At 40.0% G+C, this 26,648-nt stretch overlaps 1 protein-coding gene across 7 annotated transcripts in view; it reads left to right on the top strand.

Annotated features, from left to right (window-relative positions):
* The window catches only part of herc1 (HECT and RLD domain containing E3 ubiquitin protein ligase family member 1), a 273,938-nt gene that overhangs the window by 140,129 nt on the left and 107,161 nt on the right, over positions 1-26,648 (top strand). For all 7 annotated transcript variants that reach the window (XM_072282232.1, XM_072282231.1, XM_072282229.1 and 4 more), the window contains 10 exons: positions 1,915-2,035; positions 6,679-6,916; positions 9,516-9,688; positions 12,189-12,344; positions 16,615-16,721; positions 16,948-17,055; positions 21,989-22,165; positions 22,311-22,550; positions 24,069-24,152; positions 24,779-25,293. In XM_072282232.1, the coding sequence (XP_072138333.1) occupies positions 1,915-2,035; positions 6,679-6,916; positions 9,516-9,688; positions 12,189-12,344; positions 16,615-16,721; positions 16,948-17,055; positions 21,989-22,165; positions 22,311-22,550; positions 24,069-24,152; positions 24,779-25,293 (1,919 nt within the window). The remainder of the gene's footprint in view (positions 1-1,914; positions 2,036-6,678; positions 6,917-9,515; positions 9,689-12,188; positions 12,345-16,614; positions 16,722-16,947; positions 17,056-21,988; positions 22,166-22,310; positions 22,551-24,068; positions 24,153-24,778; positions 25,294-26,648) is intronic.

Below are 26,648 nucleotides of genomic sequence, written 5' to 3'. Positions count from 1 at the left end.
AGGATCTCATGAGTTGCAGGAGCTGTACAATGTCAGATTGCCAAATCCAGCAACACTGAATCAGCTAATTTGGTAAATCCATTTGAAATTGATGACCATATTTAATTTTACACAATTGCACATTGGTAAACACTGATTATTCTCAGGAGGGACTGGATGGAATGTGTACTCCTGACTGAGTATAAATCAGGAAAAGTGAATCGCTGAGTAAACCTTCCCAATATTTTCTGTATTTTCTCTGTCCGGTCTGCATCCTATGAATTGCAAACGTCAATTACAGTTTTCATTAGAAGGATATGGAGCCCCTTAACTATTAGGACCAAGGAGCAGAATGAAGTTCAGTCCTAAACATAGTGTAAAAGCACGTGTCTTCCATACCTTTGTATTTCCATTTATAAATTTCTCTTTACCCCTATAATGATGAAAATTACTTGTATAACTATGAACTACATTTATATCCTTGCACATGTTGGCACTGCAACAGCTCAGCTGGAGGTGAAGTTTAATTGCACTGCAAGTGTGAGCAGTTTAATTCATAAAGGAAGAAGATAACAGGGAATCAAGTTACTTTTAGTATATTTCAGTGGTTCGGTGTGTGTTGTGTTTCTTTCCAACTGTCTAAAGCTCGGACAAATTATGATATTAAACCTTTTAAAACCCCAGTTTATGATTCTCTGCAGTTCAAATAAGCAAACTATTCTTGATTTTATTGTTTTGGTAGAAGCCTGAAAAGAAACTGGATGCTAAATAAATTCTTTCCTGTATCTTCAGTCTTGACTTGCAAACAGTGGTGTCAGTGTTTATGGGTATTAAAAATAAGTTATTTTTCAAGAATGACTGGCAGAAGTGATTTGGACTGTCAGTCTCTTCTTCTGTCTACAAAAAAGTTATATTCTACAGCAGGTGCTAGCATATGTATGTTTTTTGTTAATGAGAAGCTAAACATATACTTTATTGTCGCCAAACAATTGGTAGTAGAACGTACAATCATCACAGCGATAATTGATTCTACGCTTCACACTCCCTGGATTACAAATATTAAATATTAAAAATAGTAAAAATAGTTAAAATTAGTAAATATTAAAAAATTAAATTATAAATCATAAATAGAAAATAGAAAAATGGGAAGTAAGGTAGTGCAAAAAAACCGAGAGGCAGGTCCGGATATTTGGAGGGTACGGCCCAGATCTGGGTCAGGGTCTGTTCAGCAGTCTTATCATAGTTGGAAAGAAGCTGTTCCCAAATCTGGCCGTATGAGTCTTCAAGCTCCCGAGCCTTCTCCCGGAGGGAAGAGAGATGAAAAGTGTGTTGGCTGGATGGATTGTGTCCTTGATTATCCTGGCAGCACTGCTCCGACAGCGTGCGGTGTAAAGTGAGTCCACGGACGGAAGATTGGTTTGTGTGATGTGCTGCACCATGTTCACGATCTTCTGCAGCTTCTTCCGGTCTTGGACAGGACAACTTCCATACCAGGTTGTGATGCACCCTAGAAGAATGCTTTCTACGGTGCATCTATAAAAATTAGTGAGGGTTTTAGGGGACAGGCCAAATTTCTTTAGCAGATATGGCATCTGCTTTTGATCTTGAATGAATGTAAAACAAAGCAAGACACTATGATGAAGAGGAGCAGGGAAGTTCTGCAGTGATATTAATCCTGCCAGCAGTCTTGATGAACAGATCATTTGGTCATGTCTTCGTACAGTTTATGTATTTCCTCTTCATATGAGCAACTGCAGAAAATACTTTGGCTGTAAGATATAACCACATAACAATTACAGCACGGAAAGTTTTTTGATCTGTATTAAGTTGTCTTCTGTCTTTAAATTCCAGTATGTTTGTAAATATTAATATCGATGTTGTGTATTACAGTAATCATTAAATGTTTAGACACCTTATTAATTTGATTTTATTTAGGATGGGATCAGGGCTGCGAGGAGAAGCATTCAGATGGACATCCAGGCTGCAGTTCACAAAATCTACCAACAGCTATCTGCCATCCTTGAGCGGGCTTTGCAGGCAAACAAACATCACGTTGGTAAGGAACCAGGTGTAGCATAAAAACTTGAGCATATTGAGACTCTAACTAAAGAACTCAATCACAGTTTCCTCCTTCCTTCATATTTCATTATTTTTGGAAAAGTATAAAGACTAAAATAGAATGTAAAACATAATTAGCAAGCAATTTGAAAAATTTACAATGTTACAAATCTATAGTAAACTTTTTCATTTTCCAATTTTTCTTATTCTCTTGGTTTATGAATCATCTTAAAACTAATAGGTGTGTCTCATTATTCTATTCTAAATGCTTCAACCAACAGAGATTCGGAAGATTTTCATTTCCAAAGAAATGTGAAATGAGCTTCAAGGATTTTTAATGTAAAAGATATTAATGCAATATATAACTTTTAATAATCACTGGAAGATACATAGTACAGTTGCAAGAAAAAGTTTGTGAACCTTTTGCAATTACCTGGTTTTCTGCATACTTACTCATAACATGTGGTCTGATCTTCATCTAAGTCACAATAATAAACAAACATAATCTGCTTAAACTAATAACACACAAACAATTGTACTTTTCATGTCTTTATTGAACATATTCTTTAATCATTCACAGTCCAAGCTGGAAAAAGTATGTGAACCCTTGTATTTAATAACTAGTAAAACCTCTTTTCGCAGCAATAACCTCCACCAAGGTTTCCTGCAGCTGCTGATCAGGCTTGTACAACAGCAAGGAGTAATTTTAGACCATTCCTCCATACTTAACTGTTTCAGTTTATCAGTATTTCTGGGATAACTTCCATGAAGAGTTCTCTTCAGGTCATGCCACAGCATCTCAATTGGGTTAAGGTCTGCGTCCTGACTTGGCTCTTCCAAATCACGAATTTTCTTTTTAAACCAATATGCTGTTGATTTACTTTTTGTGTTTTGGATTATTGTCTTGTTGCACCGTCCAACTTCTATTGAGCTTCAGGTGACAGACTGCTATCCTGCCATTCTCCTGTAAAATGTCTTGATACAATTTTGTATGTATTGTTCCCTCTGACTGGAAGGTGTCCAGGCCCTGAGGCAGCAAAGCAGCCCCAAACCATGATGCCCTTTGCACCATGCTTCACAGTTGGGATGAGATTTTGGCATTGGTGTGCAGTGCTTTTTTTCCTCCAAACGTAGCAGTGAAAGTTGTTTTGATTGAGGTATGCATTAACAGATCTTTCTTGAGAAGAGCAGGCTCTGTCAGTAACCTGACTTTGTGTGCCTTTTTTTTATATAGCACAGGGCCCCTCGACAATCCACACATCCAATCTCATCTCATTGATTGGAACATCTGACTCCAAATAGCTTTTGTAGAAAGCATTACCCCAGAGGTTCACAGACTTTTTGGAACCTAGACTGTGATCGTTTAAATGGTGTACTCAGTATTGATGAGAAGAAGTACAACTGTTTGTGTGTTATTAGTTTAGGCAGATGGTATATATATTATTATGATTTAGATGAAAATCAGACCATATTTCATAAGTAATTAATGCAGAAAAGTAGCCAATCGCAAAGGGTTCACAAACTTTTTCTTGCAACTGTAGTTGCTACTACTTAAATCCATTTATTTCCTGAGCACCCCCCCCCACCCTCCAACCATCTTTTTTCCCCTTTTTAAGGCATGCCTGAATTACTCTGGTTACTTGCTGTTTCCTTACTAGGACATTTTGTAGTTGTGGCATTATTTCAACTTGTATTCTAGATCTCTGGATCCAGATGATGGTATTCTGTGAGCTTTTTTTGATTATTTTGTGTATGTCCATGACGGTTTAATAATTTGTGTAGATCAAATCCCAACTGTCTCTGAGTGTCCACTGTTAACAAGTTTTCATAATTTAGAAACGTTCCAGCCTTTTTAGATTCAAATTAGACGACAGTGCAGTTGCCTATGTTAATATTGTTTTGCCTTTTTGGTTAATTAGTGCACATAGTAATTCAGTGCTTCTATCCACAATCTCACTAATCTTGTACTTTCTGCAAATCTGACTTTACTACCCTAGTGCCCAAGTTGCTTATAAATATAGTAGAAAGGAGGAAGAAAACATAGTTTTGCTTTCAACGCAAACCCTTGAAGGTTACTACAAACTATGTACTGCTGAATACTTGCCTTTTATATTTTTGCTTTTCTCCTTTCATTCAGAAATTTCCTAGCCAAGCTGGTAATTTCTGTCTGTAGGTTTCAACTATAGCTATCTTGTCTGAGGAGCTATCAAATACCTCTTAAACATCTATATAAATAACATTAGTAGCCATTCTCTTGACCACTAATTTAATCGTCACACAAAAAAAATCAATCAGATTATTTCGATTTGATTCAGTCTTTACAAATCCATGCTGTTACACTCTGATCAACCGAAAAGCTAGAAATCATTTGATTATCTAAGCTTAATGTTAGACTCTAATAATCTCTCAACATTTGAAGGACAAATGACTAGATTATGGTTCTTTGGTTTTCACCACCTTTAAGTGTTGGATTATTGATGTCAAAATTTTATGAAGGCACAGTTTGAACATTGTGAGATCTTCAGGCAATTGCAGTGTTCTTGTGTACTTCCTTTAAAACCCCAGCACAGAAGCCTACAGGTTCTGAGGATTTTACACTCTCTGTTGTTATTTTTTTCATTACCATTATTAACTTGCATTAATTTTGGGAAGTGTAAGTTTCCTGAGGAGTCTGAGATATTACTATAACTGCTGTTATAATTTCTTATTTATACTTTCATAATTATTTGAAGAGGCTTACATTCTTGCTTCCATTCCTTTTTAGTCCCATACAATTTAGATTTCTATGCGTTGATGTTAATACCCCTTGCAACTTTGGTTAATATTCTGAGCCAAACATTGTTTGTACCTAAGCATGATGTCTGTTCCTACATTGGAGCTCCTGAAAGCTGGTCATTGAAGATACACCAGCACAGATATTTTTGTTGTCCCAGTGAGGAAGTAACTGGCATCAGTTTATTTCATTTAAAAACTTCCATATTCCAAAAGGAATGATCCCTGTCTCTCCATTTTCTACCAAGCACTCTCATCTGTTATGTACAATGTTGAAAAAATATGGCATGTCTCAATTTCTTATTTTCATACATTTCCTTTGTTTTTATTGTTAATTTTTATCCTGTTTATAAAATAACTTGTTTATTTAAACTTTTTATATTGTACTAGCTGTGCTATGCTGTTTGATTACCTCCTAGTTTTTGCATTGTACTAGACAGTCTCAGATTTTAATTCAACATATCTCTAGTCCTGAATGATTTAATTTCAGACTACCTACTGAAATATATCAAAGGTTTCAAAGGTACATTTATTGTTGGAGAAATGTATACAATATACATGCTGAAATGCTTTTTCTTCGCAACCATCCACAAAAACAGAGGAGTGCTCCCAAAGAATGACTGACAGTTAAATGTTAGAATCCCAAAGTCACCCCCCCAGCTCCCCTTCCTCCCGTGCATAAGCGGCATCAAGCAACAATCCCCTCTCCCCCCACCAGCAAAAGAAAAGCATTAGCACCCGCCATCGAACACTCAACCGTGAGCAAAGCAACAACAAAGACACAGACTTGCAGTTACGCCAAAGACTGCTCGTTCACTCGGTATTTGACATACCACTCTCTCACTCATAAGGGAGAAAGAGGTGTCTCCGTTTCCCAGCGAGAGGAGAGACATAACAAACAACTCGCTGGTTTACAATGTCAGAAGTCTGTTGTGTCGCTCTTTCTGAGCCCTGTGCCCAAAGATCGCGGGGGAAAAATAGAGTTATTAAAGATAGAAATAGAGCTGTTTCTAAAGATGCAAGCGAAGGAGTTGACATTCGGCACCAATCTTATATATTTCTGCATTCCTGGCCTAGTTACCATTTTCTGCTCTGTAAACACATTTGTTCCTTGTATAGATTTGGTTCTAGACCCCCCCCCCAAGTGAAATTGCGTAGAGGTTAAACTAGTGTTATACATTTTTATAGTAGAAGGTATGTAAAATCAGGTTGGATAAAGAAAGCAATTATATTAAAACTTTCAATATTAATTAAAACTTGCATCATTATTGATTTATTATTGTCACATGTACCAAGTTACAGATGGAAAAACTTGTCTTGCATACAATCCATACAGATTAACTCATTACAATGATGCATTGAGGTAGTACAAGGTAAAACAATAACAGTGCAGAATAAAGGGTTACAGTACAGAGAAAATGCACAGTATGGTGCAATGTCACAACAAGATAGATTGTGAGATCAAGAGTCCATCTTAATGTACTAGGCAAACATTCAATAGTCCTTGAAAGGGGTAAAAGTTGTCCTTGAGCCTGGTGGTGCGAGCTTCCAGATTTTTGTACCTTCTCAAACACGGGAGAATCTGCAGGTGCTGAGAAACCCAGAGCAACACACACAAAACGCTGCAGGAACTCAGCAGGCCAGGCAGCACCTATGGAAAAGAGTAAACAGAATAATCTTCAGTCCAGTGGGAGGGGAGGAAGAATGAATGTCCAGCATGGGTGGGATGTTTGATCATGCTGTCCACTTTACTAAGGCAGCGGGGTGTGCAGACAGGGTCCACGGAAGGGAGGTTGGTTTCTGTGATGTGCTGAGCTGTGAAGGATGCACATTCTAGTTTTTATTCATAGTTGATACTTTGCTTTTCAGGAGCACAGCAACGCCTTTTGCTTGTCACAGTATTTGCACTTAGTGTGCGTTACCACCCTGTTGATGTCTCCTTGGCAATCTCTAGTGGATTGTTGAATGTATTGTCCCAGTTATGTGGTACTGACACTGTGCTTGGACAGCCATTGCAGTTGATACAAAAACCTGGTGTTTCACAGCTTAGCACAGCTTTGAAGGTTGCCAGTACCAGATTGCTTCAGATCCTAGCCATTACCACTGGGTAAGTATGATACTTAGTTTTCTTATCAGTAATCAAATATCATGGTTACATTAATTTGTGAGATTAGGACCAACTAGCCTATTGGTAACTGATGTGCCTAATCAAGTAAATTAACTTTTGTACGCTGGCTGTCTTTATTGTGTATGTATGAAGTAAACATTGAAGTCTCCTACAGCCTTGCACACAAGCACTTGTACGTATTCCTGCAGATTTAGTCTTGACACCTACAGCACTTTTCAAGCGCTATAGATCTTAAATTGGCTCTTTATGATTTGCTGCCTGACCAATATTTTATTTATTTTTAGCTGGTGATACAGTGTGGAGTAGGCCCTTCTGGCCCTTCTGCCCCGCCCCCAGCAGCTCCACCACCCTGATTTTACCCTGACCTAGTCACGGGACAGCTAACCTACCCAGTACACCTTTGTCCTGTGGGAGGAAACGAGAATGCTCAGGGAAAGACCCACACGTTCCACAGGGAGGATATACAGAGACTCCTCACAGAACGGCACCGGAACTCCCAACTCCGGAAAGCCCTGAGCTTTAATAGCATCGCACTAACTGCTTCGCTACCATGGCATCCACATACAGATGCTGTACGAAAGACACTTTACTTGATTAGGGGGTTCTTTATAAAACTCTTTTTCATGTTCAATTTAATCAGAGATTGGGAGGCTTGAATTATATATTTTACTCGAATTATGTTTTGTATATGTTAACTATTATCAATGTTATACCGATCTCTTTGTATCATTAGTATTGTTATGTATATTAATCTGAAATTTAATAAAAAGATTCAGGGGGGAAAAAAAAAGAAAGATTAGGCACATCAGTTAGATTAGGTTGAGGCTAATTGTAAACTATGGGCCGCAGTATAACCTCTAAGCATTTTAACAGAATTCGTAAAAATTCACTTGTTGTTGATGTCCGTAACTTAATTGTAGTAAGCTGCCATCTTCAGCTGTATTTTAATCTCTTTTTAGCCAGATCTCTGAGCTCATATTTACTTCCTGTAGTTGCTTGCTGTTGAAGATCTTTTCTGCTCATCTAAAAGTTGTTTTATCAGGCAAAGTGCAAAATCTGTCAAGTTTTAAAGTGTTGTTAAAATGTGCTTAGCTTTGGCTGGTGGTTTCCTACTGGACCTCCAGTGGCGTACGTCTGGCAGGCTGGTCTCGCATTGGAATTCAGAAGTCAGAGAGATGCCATCTCGTTCTGCCTCTGGATTCACCATTGAGTGCAGGGGTTGAGCACGGGTGCGCTGAGCTGAGCACTGGTGATGCATTCTGCCAAACCCCTCGAGCTATGCCAATCACAGCTTGCATATGTAGCCTGATTCCATTCCACTTGGGGAGCCACAGCAGTGTGGTGGTTAGCACGACACGGTTACAGCCTGGGCGTTCTGGAATTCAGTTCTAGTGCTGTCTCCCTGTGACTGCGTGGATTTCCTCCGGGTGCTCTGGTTTCCTCCAACATTCCAAAGAGGCACCAAATAGTAGATTAATTGGTCATTGTAAATTATCCTGTGATTAGGCTCGGGTTAAATGGGTGAATTGCTGGGCAGTCAGTGCCGGAAAAGCCTGTTCTGTGCTGTATCTGTAAATAAATGAATCTTTGATTGAAAAAGTATATGCATGTAAGTAGCTTATTTTCCTTTAGAAATACAGAAATATAGTAAAGTGATTAATTTTAAGATGTTTAAAGTACTTAAGTGCACATTATTTTTGATTTGGTAGTTTAAAAAATATTTGAACATTTTTAAGTTTATGATAATGAGACAACTTAAAAACAGTTAAAATCACTTTTCTACTGTCAGTGTTGCCGTCATCTACAAATTTCAGTAACTTGCAAACCTCTTGAAATATTCTGTCACAGCATTTTCAGGTACCAAATGTGTGACATAGTCTTTTATTTAAGCTGAGTCATTTACAGTGAATTTTCAAAACAGAGTTGAGAGGAAGATTGTATCCCAAATTCTGAAACTATATGACTGTGAAATAATTTAGAGGGAAAAGTTGGGGGGTGGGGGTTGAAGATGGAATTAGTAGCTTGCAAGAATGGGGGAGCCAGAGCCGATGTGTTTTTTTTTTTGAGAAGTTAAAAACTGTAGTTATCATCACCTTTCCATTTAGAACAGGGATTCCCAACCGTTTTTATGCCATGGACCCCTACCATTAATTGAGGGGTTCGTGGACCCCTGATTCAGATGAATAACCTGATTATTTAATGACATATAATGCCTCTAATAACAGCCATGAATCAGTAGCATTCTACCGAGGGGGGTGGGAAGAGGGAAGAGGGATGGATTCACTGATTTGCGTTCATTTACTTGACATGGATCTATGTGTCCATGTTGTCAGATGTTATATGAGAAATATTTTTCCCTATTACTGCATCCCACCATCTTCCCTCTCACACCCTTAGAAAACATCTCCATTGGCAATTTGCCAAAGCACTGACTCTGACCAAAGCAATTTGCCAGTTCACACCATTGCTGTGGCTCAGAAAACCACTGGGCAGTATATTTATATAATGAACATCAAAAATATTTCTTTGTATTATTTCACATTTGCTAATCTGCTTCTTTTATGCTTTTTTCTTGCAGAACTTATGCAGACAAGCTAAGCCCCAAGGTTGTTCAGTCTTTATTAGACCTGTTATGCAGTCAGCTGAAGAATCTGCTCTCTCAGGTTGCAGTGCAACTTACACCGTTGCATGGAAGCAGAGAAAACAAATTACACGAGACCAGCGAAACTGACGATACCAAAGATTTTAAAGGTATGAAGCATACATAGGTTTTCAGCACATATTAAAACTAAGGATAGGATAGGTAAAGGGCAGTGTGTTCTGTATAATACCATATGGAAATAAGCCAATGGACTAATTACACCACTCTTCAAATTCTTCTACAGTGGCCTTTAAGATCAAAGATCTCAATACATTTGAGCTGGTAATGCACTGTATTTATTGGTATTGGCTTATTATCGTAACATGTATCAAGACAGACTGAAATACTTCCATAAGGTTTATAGGGATCAAATCGATACACAGTAAGTACATTGAACTACAATAACAATGCGGAATATAAGTGTAACAGCTACAGAGAAAGTGCAGTGCAGGTAAATGCTGAAATGCAAGATCATAGTGAGATAGATTTTGAGGCCAAGAGTCTACCTTATTGTAAGAGGTCTGTTCAAGAGTCTGATAACTGGAATAGAAGCTGTCCTTCAGCTTGGTGATATGTGCTTTCAGGCTTTTGTATATTCTGCCCATGGGAAGGGGAGGAGGGAGAATGTCAGGGATGGGTGGCATGTTTAATTCTACTGGCTGCTTTACTAAGGCTGCAACAAGTATAGACAGAGGACATAGAGGGGAGGTTAGTTCCTGTGATTTGCAGAGCTGTTTCCACAACTCTCTGCAGCTTTGTCTGATCACAAGCAAAGCATTTGTTATACTAAACCATTATGCTTCCACACAGAGTTGATGAGAGCTGAAGGGGACAGGCCAAACCATATGTTTTTTTGAGATGAGAATTTACCAGACAATCAGCACCCTCAGTCAGAGACAGGGAGGCCATGCCGGCACCACACAGAGAGCATCAGCAGCACTGTAGCATAGTGGTTAGCACAATGCTTTACAGTACTGGCGACCCGGGTTCAATTCCTACCATTTTCGTCCATTCCTCCGTGACCATGTGGGTTTCCTCCGGGTGCTCTGGTTTCCTCTCTCATTCAAAAATGTACCAGTTGGTGGTTTAATTGGCCATTGTAAATTGTCCCATGATTAGGCTAGGATTAAGTTGGGGTATTGCTGGGCGGCATGGCTCAAAGAGCTGGAAGGGACTATTCCTCACTGTATCTCAATAAAAAAAATACACAAATAAATTTCTTTAGGAAGTTGAGGCATTGGTGATCTTTCTTGGCAGGATATTGAGACATTGTTGATTAGGATAGGATATTGGTAATGTTTATACCTAGGAACTTGAAGCTCTCAACACCGTTAATGTAAACAGGAGCATGTGCGCATTTTCTCTGTAACCCTGTGGTATTTCTCTGGGTGATGTGATCTCTGCCACTGTTCCAAAAATGTGAGGGCTGATGGGTTAATTGCTGTTGTAGATTGCTCCCTGGTATTTAGTTGAGTTAGAACCTGAGAGATGTTGATGGGAATGTGAGAATGAAATGATATTAGTCTGAATGAGTGTTTGATGGTTTGCATGGACTCTTGGGGGCTGAAGAGCCTATTTTTGTGACTCCATCTGATTTTGGGAGAGCCTGTATGAAATCCTTAACACATGGTGGATTCTAATTTCTCACATGCAAATTTTATGGAACCAGTTTTAGCAAATGAATGTTAAATTGGAGATCTTGTAATGAGCAATTTTGACTAATGCTTTATTTCTGGCTAAACATCTGTTCAGTATTCAATTTCTTCTCTAGGCAATTGGAACCAGCGTGCAGTGGAGATGATCCCTAGATCTGTCCAGTGGTCAAATTTAACAAATTTGTCACTTTAAATAAGTAGTTCTAAAATTATGTCTTCTGATATTCTTTCCCAGAATTAGATAAATATTCATTAGGTATTGAAATTTATGAAAATTAAAGACTAGAAGCTCAGAAAGAAGTCATTTGAAATAGCACTGCCAAAGCCTGATGTTAATCTTTTAAACTGGACATATTTGCTCCGCAATTTCTGAAAGGCAGTTTTGGAAAACATTTCATAAATGGACTTTAATGTTGAAAGGTGCACTAAACACATTATGGGTATACATTATTGGTGTCATTCATTACACTGTAAAATAGATTGCAGACATCTAACTCCGAGAGTACCTTAGAGTAAACATTCGTAAATCAAAGAATGCACATAACACACACAAAATGCTGGTGGAACGCAGCAGGCCAGGCAGCATCTATTGGAAGAGGTACAGTCGACGTTTCGGGCTGAGACCCTTCGTCAGGACTAACTGAAAGAAGAGATAGTAAGAGAGTTGAGAGGGGGAGGGGGAGATCCGAAATGATAGGAGAAGATAGGAGGGGGAGGGATGGAGCTAAAAGCTGGAAAGTTGATTGGCAAAAGGTATACAAGGTATCCAGCATTTTGTGTGTGTTGCCTGAATTTCCAGCATCTGCAGATTTCCTCATGTTTGCGTTTTTGAATGCACGTAACCTTACTTTCCTTCCTTCTCCCCCAACAGATAAATTTTTGATTCCCAGTCATTACTTAGATGCACACTGAATAAAGGAAGCAGGTTACTTAACACATGCCTTTTACTTTTCAGCAATTCTTCGAAAACAGCATACAGCAGAGCTGCAGCTGGGAGATTTTCTTGTTTTCCTACGTAGAGTTGTTTCCTCAAAAGCTATCCAATCAAAAATGGCCTCACCTAAGTGGACTGAAGTTCTACTTAATATTGCTGCCCAGAAATATTTTTCAGGTATGCGACTTCTTTCTAAGATCTTGATGAATTGCTCAGTGCTCACGACGCTGAAACATAATAGCACTGGAAAATCTCTTGTGTTTTACATGACCAGTCCTTTCCTCTGAAGGAATGGTTGGGAATTTCTGCAAAGAAACTGCATTGCTGCAGCACTTTGTGCCTGAGTGCTGGTAATTACAGTTGTTGTATCAGATGGCTTGCTTGCATTCAGAAAAACATTTTAAAGTAATTATTTTGGATCCATAACAAAATGCATGTGATGTATGAAAGATATGCCTGTACTGTAGGCTGAGGAAGTGGTACAGGGAGCAGGGTTTCAGATTTCTGGATTATTGGGATCTCTCTTGGGAGAGGTATGATCTGTACAAAAAGGATAGTTTACAGCTGAACCTGAGGGGGACGAATATCCTTGCAGGCAAGTTCGCTAGAGCTGTTGAGGAGGGTTTAAGCTAAGTTGGCAGAGGGATGGGAACCGGAGTGGTAGGGCTGAGGTTGGGGCAGTTGGTATGCAGGATGATGCAGTGTGTGGTGAGACTGTGACAAGGGACAGATGACAAGCAAAACTGCTGTCAGTGGGTTGAGTTGAATTGTAACATGGGGCAGAATTGGAAAGGATGATGAATACAGGACTGATGATATACTTGAATGCATGTAGTATATGGAATAAGGTAGATGATCTTGTTGTGTCATTAGGAATTGACAGGTAGTGGGCATCAGAGTCGTGGCTGAAAGAAGATCATAATTGGGAGCTTAACATCCAAGTGTACACATTGCCCAAAAGGTCAGGTAGGTAGACAGGGGGTGGTTTGGCCCAGTTGGTAGTAAATGAATTAAAATCCTTGGAAAGAGGTGACATAGGATCAGACGATATAGAATACATGTGGGTAGAATTAAGAAACTGCAAAGTAAAAAGACCATGATGGGAGTTATATACAGGCTGTTGAACAGTAGCCAGGATATGGAAAGTAAACGTCAACCAGGATAGGAAAGGCATGTAATAAGGACAAAGGGACAGTATTCACTGGGGTTTTTGATATGGAGGTAGATCATTAAATGGCGGTTTCATCTACTAAGTCAGTTTCTAGCTGTGGAGACCAAGGTCTCCAGCCCATAACTAACACTATGTTGCATGACATGAATAGGCCCCATCTGCTTAATGTTTAGTCACCAGGTTGACCAGTTGGTTAGTTTGAAAGCTTTGACTTAAATTAACCATGCTATTTAATGAATTTTAATAGATTTTAAAAACCTTAAAAAATGTTTAAAAATGTGTATGAGTTAACTGTAATTTCAAAAAACGTAGACTATTTGAGACTTGTCTGGGTACATTGTGTTAGGGGAACTAGAAAATAGGGAGTATTTGGATTTTAGGGAAGTATTTCATTAGGCTACATGCATGTTGTACAAAATTGGGGCATCAGAATTTGGGGAATGTGTTAGCATGGGCAGGCAGTCGGCAGAGCACAAAAAGCTATGTTCATTTTTGGAGTGGCTGCACGGAGGGCAGGGAAAGGTAGCTGCTGTAAGAGTCTGCTCACGTGACTGGACAATTGGTAAATTGGTTTATTGTCACATGTGCTGAGGCCGAGCGACAAACATCCATACAGATCATTTCATCACATCAGTGCATTGAGGCAATGCATGGGAAAAGCAATAATCACATGCAGACTATAGTAACACACAAATAATGCTGGAGGAACTCAGCAGGTCAGGCAGCATCGATGGAGGGGAATAAGCTGTCGACGTATTGGGCCGAGACCCTTCTTCAGAACTGGAAAGGAAAGATTAAGAAGCCAGAATAAAAAAAAAGTATGGGAGAGGAGGGAATATAGCTAGAATGTGATAGGTGATTTGCAGTTCCTCTGCGAAGTCTCCTCGGGGATGCCTACCCTGATGAAGTTTAAACTTTCTCTTCAACGGGTGAGACCCTCTGTGATCTCTGCTAGTCTTCGACCATGTACTCACCCAGATTCACAGCCACGTATCCTTCCTGGGAACTTGTCTTCCCCACTATCTTGTTCTTTACCTGTCACCTTCGAGCTAGCCTCCTTCCCCTCCCCAACTTTTTTACTCTGACGTCTTTCCCCTTCCTTCTCAGTCGTGAAGAAGGGTCTTAGCCGGAAATGTCGACTATTACTCTTTTCCATTGATGCGGCCTGACCTGAGTTCCTCCAGCATTTTGTGTGCGCTGCTTTGCATTTCCAGCATCTGCAGAATTTCTTGTGTTTATGATTTGATTCAGAGTATAGTGTTACAGTTACAGGGTAAGTGCGGTGCAAGTAGACAATAACGTTTAAAGCCATGATGATGTAAACTGTGAGATCCATTCACTAGTCGTCTAATAGCAGGAAGGAAACTGTCCTTGAGCCTGTTGGTATGTACTTTCAGGTTACTGTATCATCTACGTGTTGGTTTGGTGGGCGGGGGGAGAGAAGGGACACCTATGGTTGGGGGGGCCTTTGATTATACTTGATGCTTTACCAAAGCAGCAAGAAGTGCAGACAGAGTACATTGAGGGGAGGCTGGTTTCCATGAGATGTGCTGAGTCGTATCCACAACTCTGCATTTTTTTTTTATTGCAATCGTGGGCAGAGCCGTTGGCATACCAAGCCATGATTTCTCTCGTGCATCAATAAAAAATTGGTGAGGGTGAAAGGGGCCATGCTGAAAGATGATGGACGGCATGCAGTGAGGGAAGTGTTTAATTATTATCAATTCTAATTAGATTCAAAACAGACACTTGTATAAAAATGAGAGATAAGTAAATCAAGGGATGTGGGGAAAGAGATAATGTAATATTGGTCAAGTTCTGCATTATATTGTGATACACTTGCATGGTGGTACAGGCTCCTGTTTCTTCTGAACAGCAAATATAAATGTTCTGCAATCATCATGGATTACATACTTTAAGGAACGTTCCAGATCAGAATTTAGATTCCCATTGCAATATAAAATGATTAACATTTGAAGATCGTAACGTTGCTTGCAATGAAAGATATTCTGTATGATTCCCAGTCACATTGATGTAGTGTCTCAGAGGTTCAAAAGTTCAAAATGTGTACATTTCTCTAACATTAAAGTATACAATATACATTCTGAAATGCTTTTTCTTCCATAACATCCATGAAAACAGAGAAGTGCCCCAAAGAATGAACGAAAGATAAACGTAAGAACCCCAAAGTATCCCCCCCCCCAGCTTCCCTCCCTCCTGCATGTAAGCGGCAGCAAGCAAGGATCCTCCCTCCCCCCACCAGCAAAAAAAATATCAGCACCCACCACCGAGCACTCAAGCGTGAGCAAAGCAATAGCAAAGACACAGACCTGCAGTTACTCCAAAGACTCAGCGTTTCACCCGGTATACGACATACCACAGTCTCTCTGTGTATGTGTCTCTGTGTCTCTCTCTGTCTAATAAGGGAGGAAGAGATGTCTCCATTTTCCCAGCGAGTGTGGAGATATAACAAACAACTCGCTGCTTTACGATGTTAAACATCAGTTACGTCGCTTTTTCTGAGCTCTGTGCTCAAAGATCCCGGGTCTTTGAGCAGTCGATTTTCCAACTCCCCCAACGAGAGACTGATCTCCTGCCATGACACCAACCCTTGATCCGCCCGTCTCCAGAGCCCCAAGATCTTAGGCTTCCAAATCCTAACCAGACTCTCAAGCCGAACCCTTGGCATGCCGAACAGCGGCCAGTCCTGAACCCCCGAAGGCAGGCTCCACTCCCGCAAAGAACCTAAGTCAGCATCTAACTCCAGGTCAGGGTCTTCAAAAAAACCCTGAAAGGGAAAAGTAAAGATATTAAAGATGGAAATAAAGCTGTTTCTGAAGATGCAAGCAAAGAAGTCGCTGTTTAGCACCATCTTAACTTCACTCTGCCTCCCAGAGTCTGAGTTTTTGGTCTGAGTCGTTCTCCCTTCTGTTGACATCAGTTTACTCTTTTTCTTGGCTGTGGTGGGTAATGACAAAGCCTGAAGTGCTACACAAAACCAAATGTAGAATATATTTAATAAAGATTTGTAACTTTGCCTCTTCCATTAATTCTGATAACAATAGATATTCATGTGAAATGTTTACTTATTTCTAACATGAAAAGTAATGATGTTTACATTCTAATAGTCAATTAGAGTTATGTAGTATACCTCAGTAAAAATCCACCATCTGACTGTAGTTCGTACACATCTCTTGGTTCCTGAATTTATCGATGCATATTCCTTCACCTTAGCAAATATTAAATGCCATGTCAATACTGCATTTTGTTGAACAGGTGTCCCACTGGCTGGGAACCTAAGAACGAGACTACTGGCCCTTCACGTTCTGGAAGCAGTGTTGCCGGCCTGTGAGTCAAGTGTGGAAGATGATCAGATGATACAGGTGAACAACATACTTGAGGAATTCTGTTCTTGAAGCCATAACAAATTTTGTTAGAAGTGCTTCTGCATTTTCTAATCAAGTACTGTAAGGTCCTATATTGTTTTTTTCCTCTTGCTGGCTCATCAGTTAATGTAAAAATTTGTTAATGGATTTAATTATAGAAAGATGATTAGTATAGACAAAGCAGGCACGCAATATTTTCTGTGTGTACTTATGCCTTTTACAGGTCGTGGAACACCTTTTCTTGCTCATCTCTAATTGCATGTGGGAGGCCCCCCTTGCCCAGGCAAAACCTACAGTTCAAATCAAAGAGAAGGAACAGGTGAAATTACAGGTACCAGAGCTTACATGTTCTTTTAATGGTTATAAAGAATGGGGGGGGGGGGGGCTTTCCTTTTTTGCCTAATGAATTGTTAAGTGTATTTAAAATTAGTCTGAATTAGACAAAATGTAAACCACTGAATGGAAGAGCAATAAGGACACAAATCTGAGGAAAAAGAAATTGAGTTAAATGAATGTCACATGAAATAATTGGAACTGAGTGTTGGGGGTGGAGAATGACAGGTATGTCTGTAATGTTGGGAGTCATACGAATCCTAGTCCTTGAATCTGTACTGTCTGTGGATGCTAACCAATGGCAAACGTAAAGCCATATTAGAAAGGACAAGTCCAGAGACTGGAAAACCACTGTTTTCAGGTTAGATTCTGAATTGACAATATTTACTTAAAAACTAAGATACAGTAAGCAAGTACTTCAAAACATAAATTGGAGAGAGGAGAATTAATTAGCAAAATACTGAGTTGAAAATGGTAAAATTAACTTAATGTGAAATATAAAACATTACATCAAAATTCATGATGATTTTCATATCTTAACTATTGAACTAAAGTATTTCACAATATACTTGGAGTCCAATAGGTCTGTTAATATTTTAAAAATTAAGGCTTGTGCTTTAAAGTTATTGGCAGTAAGAAAGGCAGCATCTTCAACTTTTAGTTGCTCTGAGTTGGATATGGTGGCCCCTACTGACAAGGTGACTGAGGGGGAATGTGATCTCTTCCTACCAACTGGGACGTTAGAAGTGTGCAAAACAGGTTGTATAGAATTTAATGATTGGCGGTGAGAGAATGAGAAATTACAGTGGAGTGGTAGGAGAATAGAGGAACACTGGTATTGGGATGGAAGAAGAGAAGGGTGTGACAGCAGGATCTCCTCTGTGCATTTCCCAGTTTCAAATTTTCCATATATTTTAGTGACTGCATCACGGACTGGTATGGAATCATCAATGCCCTAAAACAGAAAATCCTAAAAAGCAGTGGATACGACCTGGTCCATCATGGGTAAACCCTCCCCACATTGATCACATCTACATGGAGCGTTGTCACGGGAAAGCAGCATCCATCATCAGGGTCCCCCACCACCCAGGTCAAGCTCTCTTCTCGCTGCTGCCATCAGGAAGATGGTACAGGAGCCTCAGGAACAGTTATTACCCCTCAATCATCAGCCTCCTGAACTAGAGGGGATAACTTCACTCAACTTCACTTTCCCCCTCACTGCCACAAACTATGGACTAACTTTCAAGGACTCTTCATCTTATGTTCTTAATATTTATTGCTTATTTATTTTTATTATTTTTTTTCTTTCTTTTTGTATTTACACAGTTTGTTTTTTGCATACTGGTTGACGAACCTGTTGGTGCGGTCTTTCATTAATTCTATTATGGTTATTGGATTTATTGACTTTGCCTGCGAGAAAATGAATCTCAGGGTTATATATGTACTTTGGCAATAAATTTACTTTGATCTGCACACAGTGCTCCACTGTTTCACATAGTTGGAGTAGGGCCTCTCTGCTCGTGTGTTCAATGTCCTAACTAATGAAGACCAGTATTTTATAAGCTTCCTTAACCACATTATTTGTCTGTGCTGCACCTTCAAGGATATTTGGTCTTGCACACCAAATTCCCTCTGTTCTTCATGGACTTTCATGGTATGTGTCCTAACTTCATTAATGCTGCCAAAATGCATCACCTGTCACTTATCAGGATTAATCTCCAACTCTCATTTATCTGCCCATTTCACCAGCACGTCAATCATCAACATTAGCCTTAACCCAACTACTTTCCACTCTTATCAACAACTCCACCAATCTTCATGTCACCTCTATACTTACTAATCATGCCACTTACATCCAGATCCAATTGTAGCCTCAGTTGGTCGGGGTCAACCAATATGCAAGCCAGCGCAATACCATTTAGAGAGCAAGCTGTTCCCTATGCAGCAGGCCCCCCTTTTCCTGATGAATGCAAAGGAATGGTGGAGACCAATAGAGTTTGACACTAATAGCATCGGAGGAGTTGCCAGTCATCGTTAAACTCACCGTGGGGCTGCCTTATTGATTACAGCTCCAGATTTTACCTCATGGTTTATTCCTGAAGTCTTCCCCATAGCCAAAAGGCAGCGGAGGTTTGAGATCAGAGTTTTCCTTCTCTTAGATGAGCTGCCAACCATGGCTGATAAGGCACAACTGCCCACACCAACTCGTGGCGGTAACCTGCCTTTGCCCCTTGCCCTTGTTAGTAGAAATGGTTCTTCTGGGCGTAGTAGTCACACATGAACACCAGATGCTGGACTTGGTTGTCAGAGGCTATTTAAGACACACACCACTGGGAGCATTTAATAGGTAGTAGCTTATCCCCACTACCTCCCCCCACCCCCCCCCCCCACTGACACACCCAGCTATGACACCTTAAGGAACCACATCCAAATTATAGCAAGGGTCTGAATATTGATCTTTGTGGTACACCGCTGGTCACAGGCATCTAATCACAAAAATAATCTTCTGACTTCTATTGCCATGTCAATTCTAGATCCATTTTGCCAACTTGCTTTGGATCACATAAGCCCTCACCTTCTGGACCAATCTCCCATGCGGGATTTACCTCCTCAAAAAACAATTCAATTAGATTGGTCAGTCAAGATCTGCCCTTGGCAAAGCTAAACTGACTATCTTTAATTCCCTCTTTTGATCCTGTATCCCACCTGTCCCTCAGAATCTTATCCAACAATTTCTCTACTACTGATATTAGGCTCCCATGTCTGCAATTATCAGCCTTTTCCCTGTTGCCCTCCTTGAAGAAGGGGACCAGATCTGCCGTCTTCTAGTCCAGGGCAACATGGTAGTGTAGTGTTTAGTGTATTACTTTGCAGCGCCTGTGATCACTGATCACTGACAAGGATGTAGTTCCTGCCCTTGCCTGTAAGGAGTTTGTACGTTCTCCCTGTGACCACGTGGGCTTCCGCCAGCTGTTCCAGTTTCCTCGCACGTTTCAAAAATGTACGGTTAGGGGGGGTTAGTGAGTTGTGAGCATGCTGTGATGGTGCCAGAAACATAATCCACTGATTTGATTTGGTACAAATGACACATTTCACTAGATGTTTCAATGTACATGTGACAAATAAGACTGATCTCTTTTCTTGATACCGTGTGATCAACGAAGATTTAAAAATCTCACCTGGAGCCTCAGCCATCTTTTTCCTGACTAGTTAGGAGATTGTGCCAGAAAAACACCAGCCTGTTGCCACCCTTTTGGATTTGACCATGTCCCGTGAAACCCCATCTATAACTTTTCAAACCAAAATGATCATAACGTCTGACATGAGGGTCACATTTAAAATTTGGTAAATTGGTTTATTATTGTCACATATTGCCAGGTACGGTGGAAAAGCTGTACGCTGTTCATGTAAATCAGGTCATTACAATGGTGCACTGAGGCAGTGCAAGATAGAACAATAAGAGTGCAGAATGAAGTGTTACCTTACAGAGAAAGTGCAGCATAGACAGGGACAAGGTCATAGCAGGAGACCCTCGGTGGCCTCTTCATTAGATAAACCTGTACACCTGCATGTTAATGTAAATACCTAATCAGCCTGTCATGTGGCAGCAACTCAATATATGAAAGCATGGCCGAGAGGGTTTAGTTGGTATTCAGACCAGACATTAGAGTGGGGAAGAAATATGATTTAAGTGACTTTGACTGTGGAATGATTGTTGGTGCCAGACAGGGTGGTTTGAGTATCTCAGAAACTGCCAATCTCTTTGGATATTTCATGCGTAACAGTCTCTAGAGTTTAGAGGGTGAAACAAGAAACAAAAAGCATTAAGTGAATGGCAGTTCTGTGGGCAAAAATGCCTTGTTAATGAGGGAGGTCAGAGGAGAATGGCCAAACTGGTTCAAGCTGACAGGAAGGCAATATTAGCTCGAATAACCATGCATTACAACAATCATGTGGCGAAGAACATCTCTGAATGCACAACATGTTGAACCTTGAAGAGGATGGGCTACGGAAGCAGAGGACCACAATCATGCACTCACTGGCCACTTTATTAGGTGTGGAAGGTACCTAATTAAAGTAGTTACTGAGTGTAGATTGTAGGGACAAGAGTGCACCTCATCATACTAGGGAAGCATCCAACAATCTGGGGTAGAAGCTGTCGTTGAACCTGATGTTATGTGCTTTCAAGCCAATGGGAGTGGGGAGAAGATAGAATGTCCTCAATGGGAGTGGGGAGAAGATAGAATGTCCCCAATGGGAGTGGGGAGAAGATAGGATGTCCCCAATGGGAGTGGGGAGAAGATAGGATGTCCAGAGTGGGTGGGATCTTTGATTATGCTAGGTGCTCTACTGAGGCAGTGAGAACTACGGAATGAGTCCATGGAAGGGAGGCTGGTTTCTGTTATGTGCTGAGCTGTGTTTGCAAATCTCTCTAGATTTTTTGCAGTCATGGGTTGCCGTACTAAGCTGTGATGTATTTGAGTATGATGCCTTTTAGGATGCAAACACTCTTGACAAGAACGTATATTGTGTTTAACCATGAAGTCGAACAGGTTAAGCATCAATAGTTGTCGCTGAGCCAGGCTGTTTCCCACGCGTCTTGATATTTAAGCACTGTTCCTCTTCCATCGCCCTGGGAATTGAAGTTTTCCCCTGAGAGACAGATTAACTTGAATTATATAAATCTGTCCTATTGTGGAAATATTGTTGCCTCAATACTGTATATATGTGACAAGTTCTCAGATGCTGGAAATCCAAAGCACCACTCAAAGAGCTCCAGGAGCTCAGCAGGTCAGGCAGCATTAATGGAAATGAATAAACAGTCAATGTTTCGGGCCAAGACATTTTTTTAATGTTACTGTACATATGTACAATTGTACTTTAATATGACAAGCTTGCTAAATTAACTTTTTCATTGCAACTCTTAATAGAAGCAGGGAGAAGTAGAAGAAGAAGATGAAAATCTTCCTATCCAAGAGGTATCCTTTGATCCTGAGAAAACCCAGTGTTGTGTGGTAGAGAATGGACAAGTTCTGACCCATGGGAGTGGTGGAAAGGGCTATGGTCTAGCATCAACAGGGATTGCTTCTGGATGCTATCATTGGAAGGTATATCTAAATCAGATGCAGAAATTGTAAAATATTTATTTAAATGCAAATAGTTTTGAATTCTATCTCCAATTAAATGCGTATGTTACATTGTGTCTTTAATGTGATCTTCTGAAATATCATACACTCCCAATTTTTTCTCTAGTTTTATATAGTGAAAGAAAATAGAGGTAATGAAGGCACATGTGTTGGAGTATCTCGCTGGCCCGTGCACGATTTCAACCATCGGACTACCTCGGACATGTGGCTGTACAGGGCTTACAGTGGTAACCTTTACCACAATGGTGAACAGACACTGACCCTCTTCAGTTTTACTCAAGGAGATTATGTAACATGTGTCTTGGATATGGAGGCCAGGACAATTTCATTTGGGAAAAATGGAGAGGTAAGCACTCCCTAAATGTTCTCGGTAGATATAACCTTAAAATTTATTTCATGCCAGTGAAAGCATTTTACTGTAAAAAATTTTATAGGAATATATCCAAAGCCCAAACATTTACAAAGGAGGATCACATTTTAAATTTGTATATTTTTAAAATGTTTAAATTTAATCAAATCTAATCAAATCATTTAAAAAACAATAGTTGCAAGAATGAGCCGTTTGGCTGTTCAAGTCTGTTCTGTTATTTCGTTGTGGTCATGGCTGATCATCTAACTCAGCATTCTCTCTGTATCCCCTTAAATTTGATATCCTTTTTAAAAAGTCCAAATGCTTTGACTATATTTATGATTTGGTTTCACCTTCCTTCTGTGTATTCCACAGCTTCACCACTCTCTTGGAGAAGAAATTTCTTCTTATCTCACTCGTAATTCTTTCTTCTCTGTCTTCTGAAATCCTCTGGCCTTCAAGAATCTAATGTTTCCAGTCCTGTTAAAATTATGGAGGTTATGTTGAGTCCTTTTAGTCTTCTAAACTCTGGTCAATATAAGATTAACTGACTCAGTTTCTCTGAAGTCAGTCCTGCTTTCTCAGGAATTGGTTTTGTGCTGAGATTTTGATAATCTGCCACAATTAATAAAGTATACTCAGCAGCTGCAGGTCTTGAATTTTCAATTTATTGACCAGGTAGGTTGACTTTCAGGTTTATCCTTTCTCCCAATCCTGTTCTACCAACTGAGCTTTTATTAAGCCATTGTGGCTAGTTCAATTGTGTCTCCCCTAGCTGAATAGTCCTTTTGAAATTTGTAAATATGGTAGAACAGATTGGAAGCTTTGAGGCAAAGTATACAATGATTTCATACATTAGAGTGGTATTAAGATTGCTTACAGCTGCAATGATCTGCCTGCTTTATTTCAAAGTGTAGTATGTGTAGGACATAAAGGTCTGGAGAGAAGAGAATTCCAATAATATTCAATAATAATTTTTGTGCATACAAACAGTAAACAGGCATCTTGTAACTGTCAGTCTGGATATTACTGGGTCTAGGCCTTGATAGAGTTAACCTGGAGAGGATGCTTCCAATAGTGGGAAAGTCTAGAACCAGAACTTTAGCCTCAGAAGTAGACAGATGTTCCTTTAGAACAGATATAAGGGGGAATTTCTTTAGCCAAAAGGTGGTGAATCTATGGAATTAATTGTCACAGACAGCTGTGGAGGCCATGTCATTGAGTATATTTAAAATGGAGGTTGATAGCTTCTTAATATGCAAGGTTGTTGAAGTTACTGTAAGAAGGCAGGAAAATGGGGTTGAAAGGGAAAATAAATCAGCTATGATTGAATTGATAATGGGTCAATTAATGTAATTCTGCTCTCCATGTCTCACGGTCTTATTGGCATTTAATTATTTAACGTGCTAGCTGTGCTGGAAATAGCTTATAGAAGAAGTTCCAAATTTTTGCTGTTTGCAAAGTTTCACTTTAGCAGCTATTCTTAATTAACATCTCATTTTCTTTCCTTTTTAGGAGCCTAAGTTAGCTTTTGAAGATGTGGATGCAGCAGAACTGTACCCATGTGTCATGTTCTACAGCAGTAATCCTGGTGAAAAGGTAAAGAGGTTTTCTCCATGGACAGACATTGCCTGCTGGTATTTCTGACAATAAATTAAATGAAAGTTGTATTTTAGAATAATGAGAAAAATGCTGTATGAAACAGAGAATGTTAACCACCAGACACGAGGAAATCTGCAGATACTGGAATTTCAAGCAACACACAAAAAAGTTGCTGTTGAACGCAGCAGGGCAGGCAGCATCTCTAGGAAGAGGTACAGTTGACGTTTCGGGCCGAGACCCTTCGTCAGGACTAACTGAAGGAAGAGCTAGTAAGAGATTTGAAAGTGGGAGGGAGAGCGGGAGATCCGAAATAATAGAAGACAGGAGGGGGATGGATGGAGCCAAGAGCTGGACAGGTGATTGGCAAAAGGGATATGAGAGGATCATGGGACAGGAGGCCCAGGGAGAAGGAAAAGGGGGAGGGGGGGGAAAACCCAGAGGATGGATGAGGGGTACAGTCAGAGGGACAGAGAGAGAAAAAGGAGAGTGAGAGAAAGAATGTGTGTATATAAATAAATAACAGATGGGGTACGAAGGGGAGGTGGGGCATTAGCGGAAGTAACTAAAAAAAATGTATGATTTTTAATTTATTCTGTTTGAATTTGATGACTTTTTGTATCCAGGTTAAAATATGTGAAATGCAAATGCGTGGAACACCCAGGGATTTACTGCCCGGTGATCCTATCTGTAGCCCAGTAGCTACTGTACTGGCAGAGGCCACCATCCAACTGATTCGTATTTTGCATCGTACAGATAAGTGGACTTACTGTATAAATAAAAACATGATGGATCGTTTGCAGAAGGTCAAATCCTGCATTAAAGAGGTCAGCCAGAAACTGAAAAAGAGTCGTTCTGTGCAAAGCAGGGAGGAGCATGAGGTGAAGGAAGAGAGCAAGGATGATGAAAAAGCCAAGCATAACAAGCATGGCTTGGCTGAGCTTACAGAAATCCAGCTGAGGACTCTGTGCACTGAGGTATGGCCAGTGCTGGCAGTGATTGGTGGCGTGGATACCGGCCTTCGGGTTGGAGGGAGATGCATTCACAAGCAAACGGGAAGACATGCCACTCTTTTAGGTGTAGTCAAGGAAGGGAGCACTTCAGCCAAGGTGCAGTGGGATGATGCTGAAATAACAATAAGGTAGGTACAGGTTTTCAGTCAAATTAGCTAATTTGTACAGTTACTGGTTGTTATAGTGGCTTTCTACCTATTGCGCAAATTCATATGTTATTAATTGTCCAGCTCGTGGGAGTTGGAGACAGTTGTTTGTTTTAACTATAATTTTAGCAGTAGCATACAGCAGAAAATGAAACTGAAGGGTATAATTTTTTTTTAAGTGATACTGTTTTTAAAAAAGAGCTTTCTGGTGCGTATGTTCAGAAAAGTTCACCAATCTCGCTCTGCAAAGAGGTGGTCTCCGTGGAGAGCCACAGTGCAAAAGTTCAAGTTATAAATTCAATACCACTGGCTTTAAAGCCTGATCTTTCCTTTAAATACACTTGTCCACTAGAAAGTATGGAACAGTCGACGAAATCCAAAACAAAAGGTGACCACAGAATGTATTTTGAACATATTCCCAATATATAAATTTAAAGTGTAGGTAGTCTTGTATAAGTTTGTGGCTGGTTGTTTAGTTTTACAGCTGTGCTTTCAAATCTTTTCCTCAATGTTTGAATGCAGCATGTGGCTATTTTATTTTTACTGGAACAGACATGTCTTCAATTGTTTTTGAGGTGCATCACAATATTGTCACAAATAGGCTCTGTTTTTGTACTGAAGGCTCTCCATTGAGAAAACTCATTACAGGCAACCCCCATGTTACATCCATTCAGATATTGAAAATTCACCCTTTCAGAATTCATAAATCCACAACCCAAAAATATGAGATACAAAATACAAAAATCAGTCTTACAGTGTGTATATCAGTAAATTAATACAAAAATTAGTATCTTGTAACTATCTTGATGCATGTGCAGGTGGCACTGGTTTGTCTTCTGAAAAATTACATTATGGGTCATTGTAGGAATGTAAATCCCACTTTCCCCACCCCCATAACACAGTGGTCATCTGTATGTCTCATGCAGAATGAATCGAAAAGAGATGTAGCATAGAAACTAGACCTTTGCTCCATGGTGATAATGATGACCTTTAAGCACCCACTTTTAGAGTAGTCCTACCCTCATCCTACATTATTCTCTCCACAATCCCATCAACTGCCTCCACCCCCAGTTCCTACAACTCATCTACACACTGGGGTAATTTACACTGGCCAATGTACTGTGTTGCAGGTAAGGAAACGCGCTCCAGATTCATGAGCACAACCCACTCAGGAAATACATTGTCATAATTGACTTAACATTGGATAGATTGTGGGGGGGTAGATCAGGTCCAAAACTGTAAACTCGACTTCAACCCCAGAGCACACTCTTGACGACTTGACAGCATTTAGAAAGCATCAGAACAACACTTAAATAGACTTGGACTGATGGTTGGAA

This window comes from Mobula birostris, chromosome 18, assembly GCF_030028105.1.
Source record: "Mobula birostris isolate sMobBir1 chromosome 18, sMobBir1.hap1, whole genome shotgun sequence".
NCBI lineage: Eukaryota > Metazoa > Chordata > Chondrichthyes > Myliobatiformes > Myliobatidae > Mobula > Mobula birostris.
Note: the sequence above shows the minus strand (reverse complement) of the source record. Positions and strands in the feature narration are given on the sequence as shown.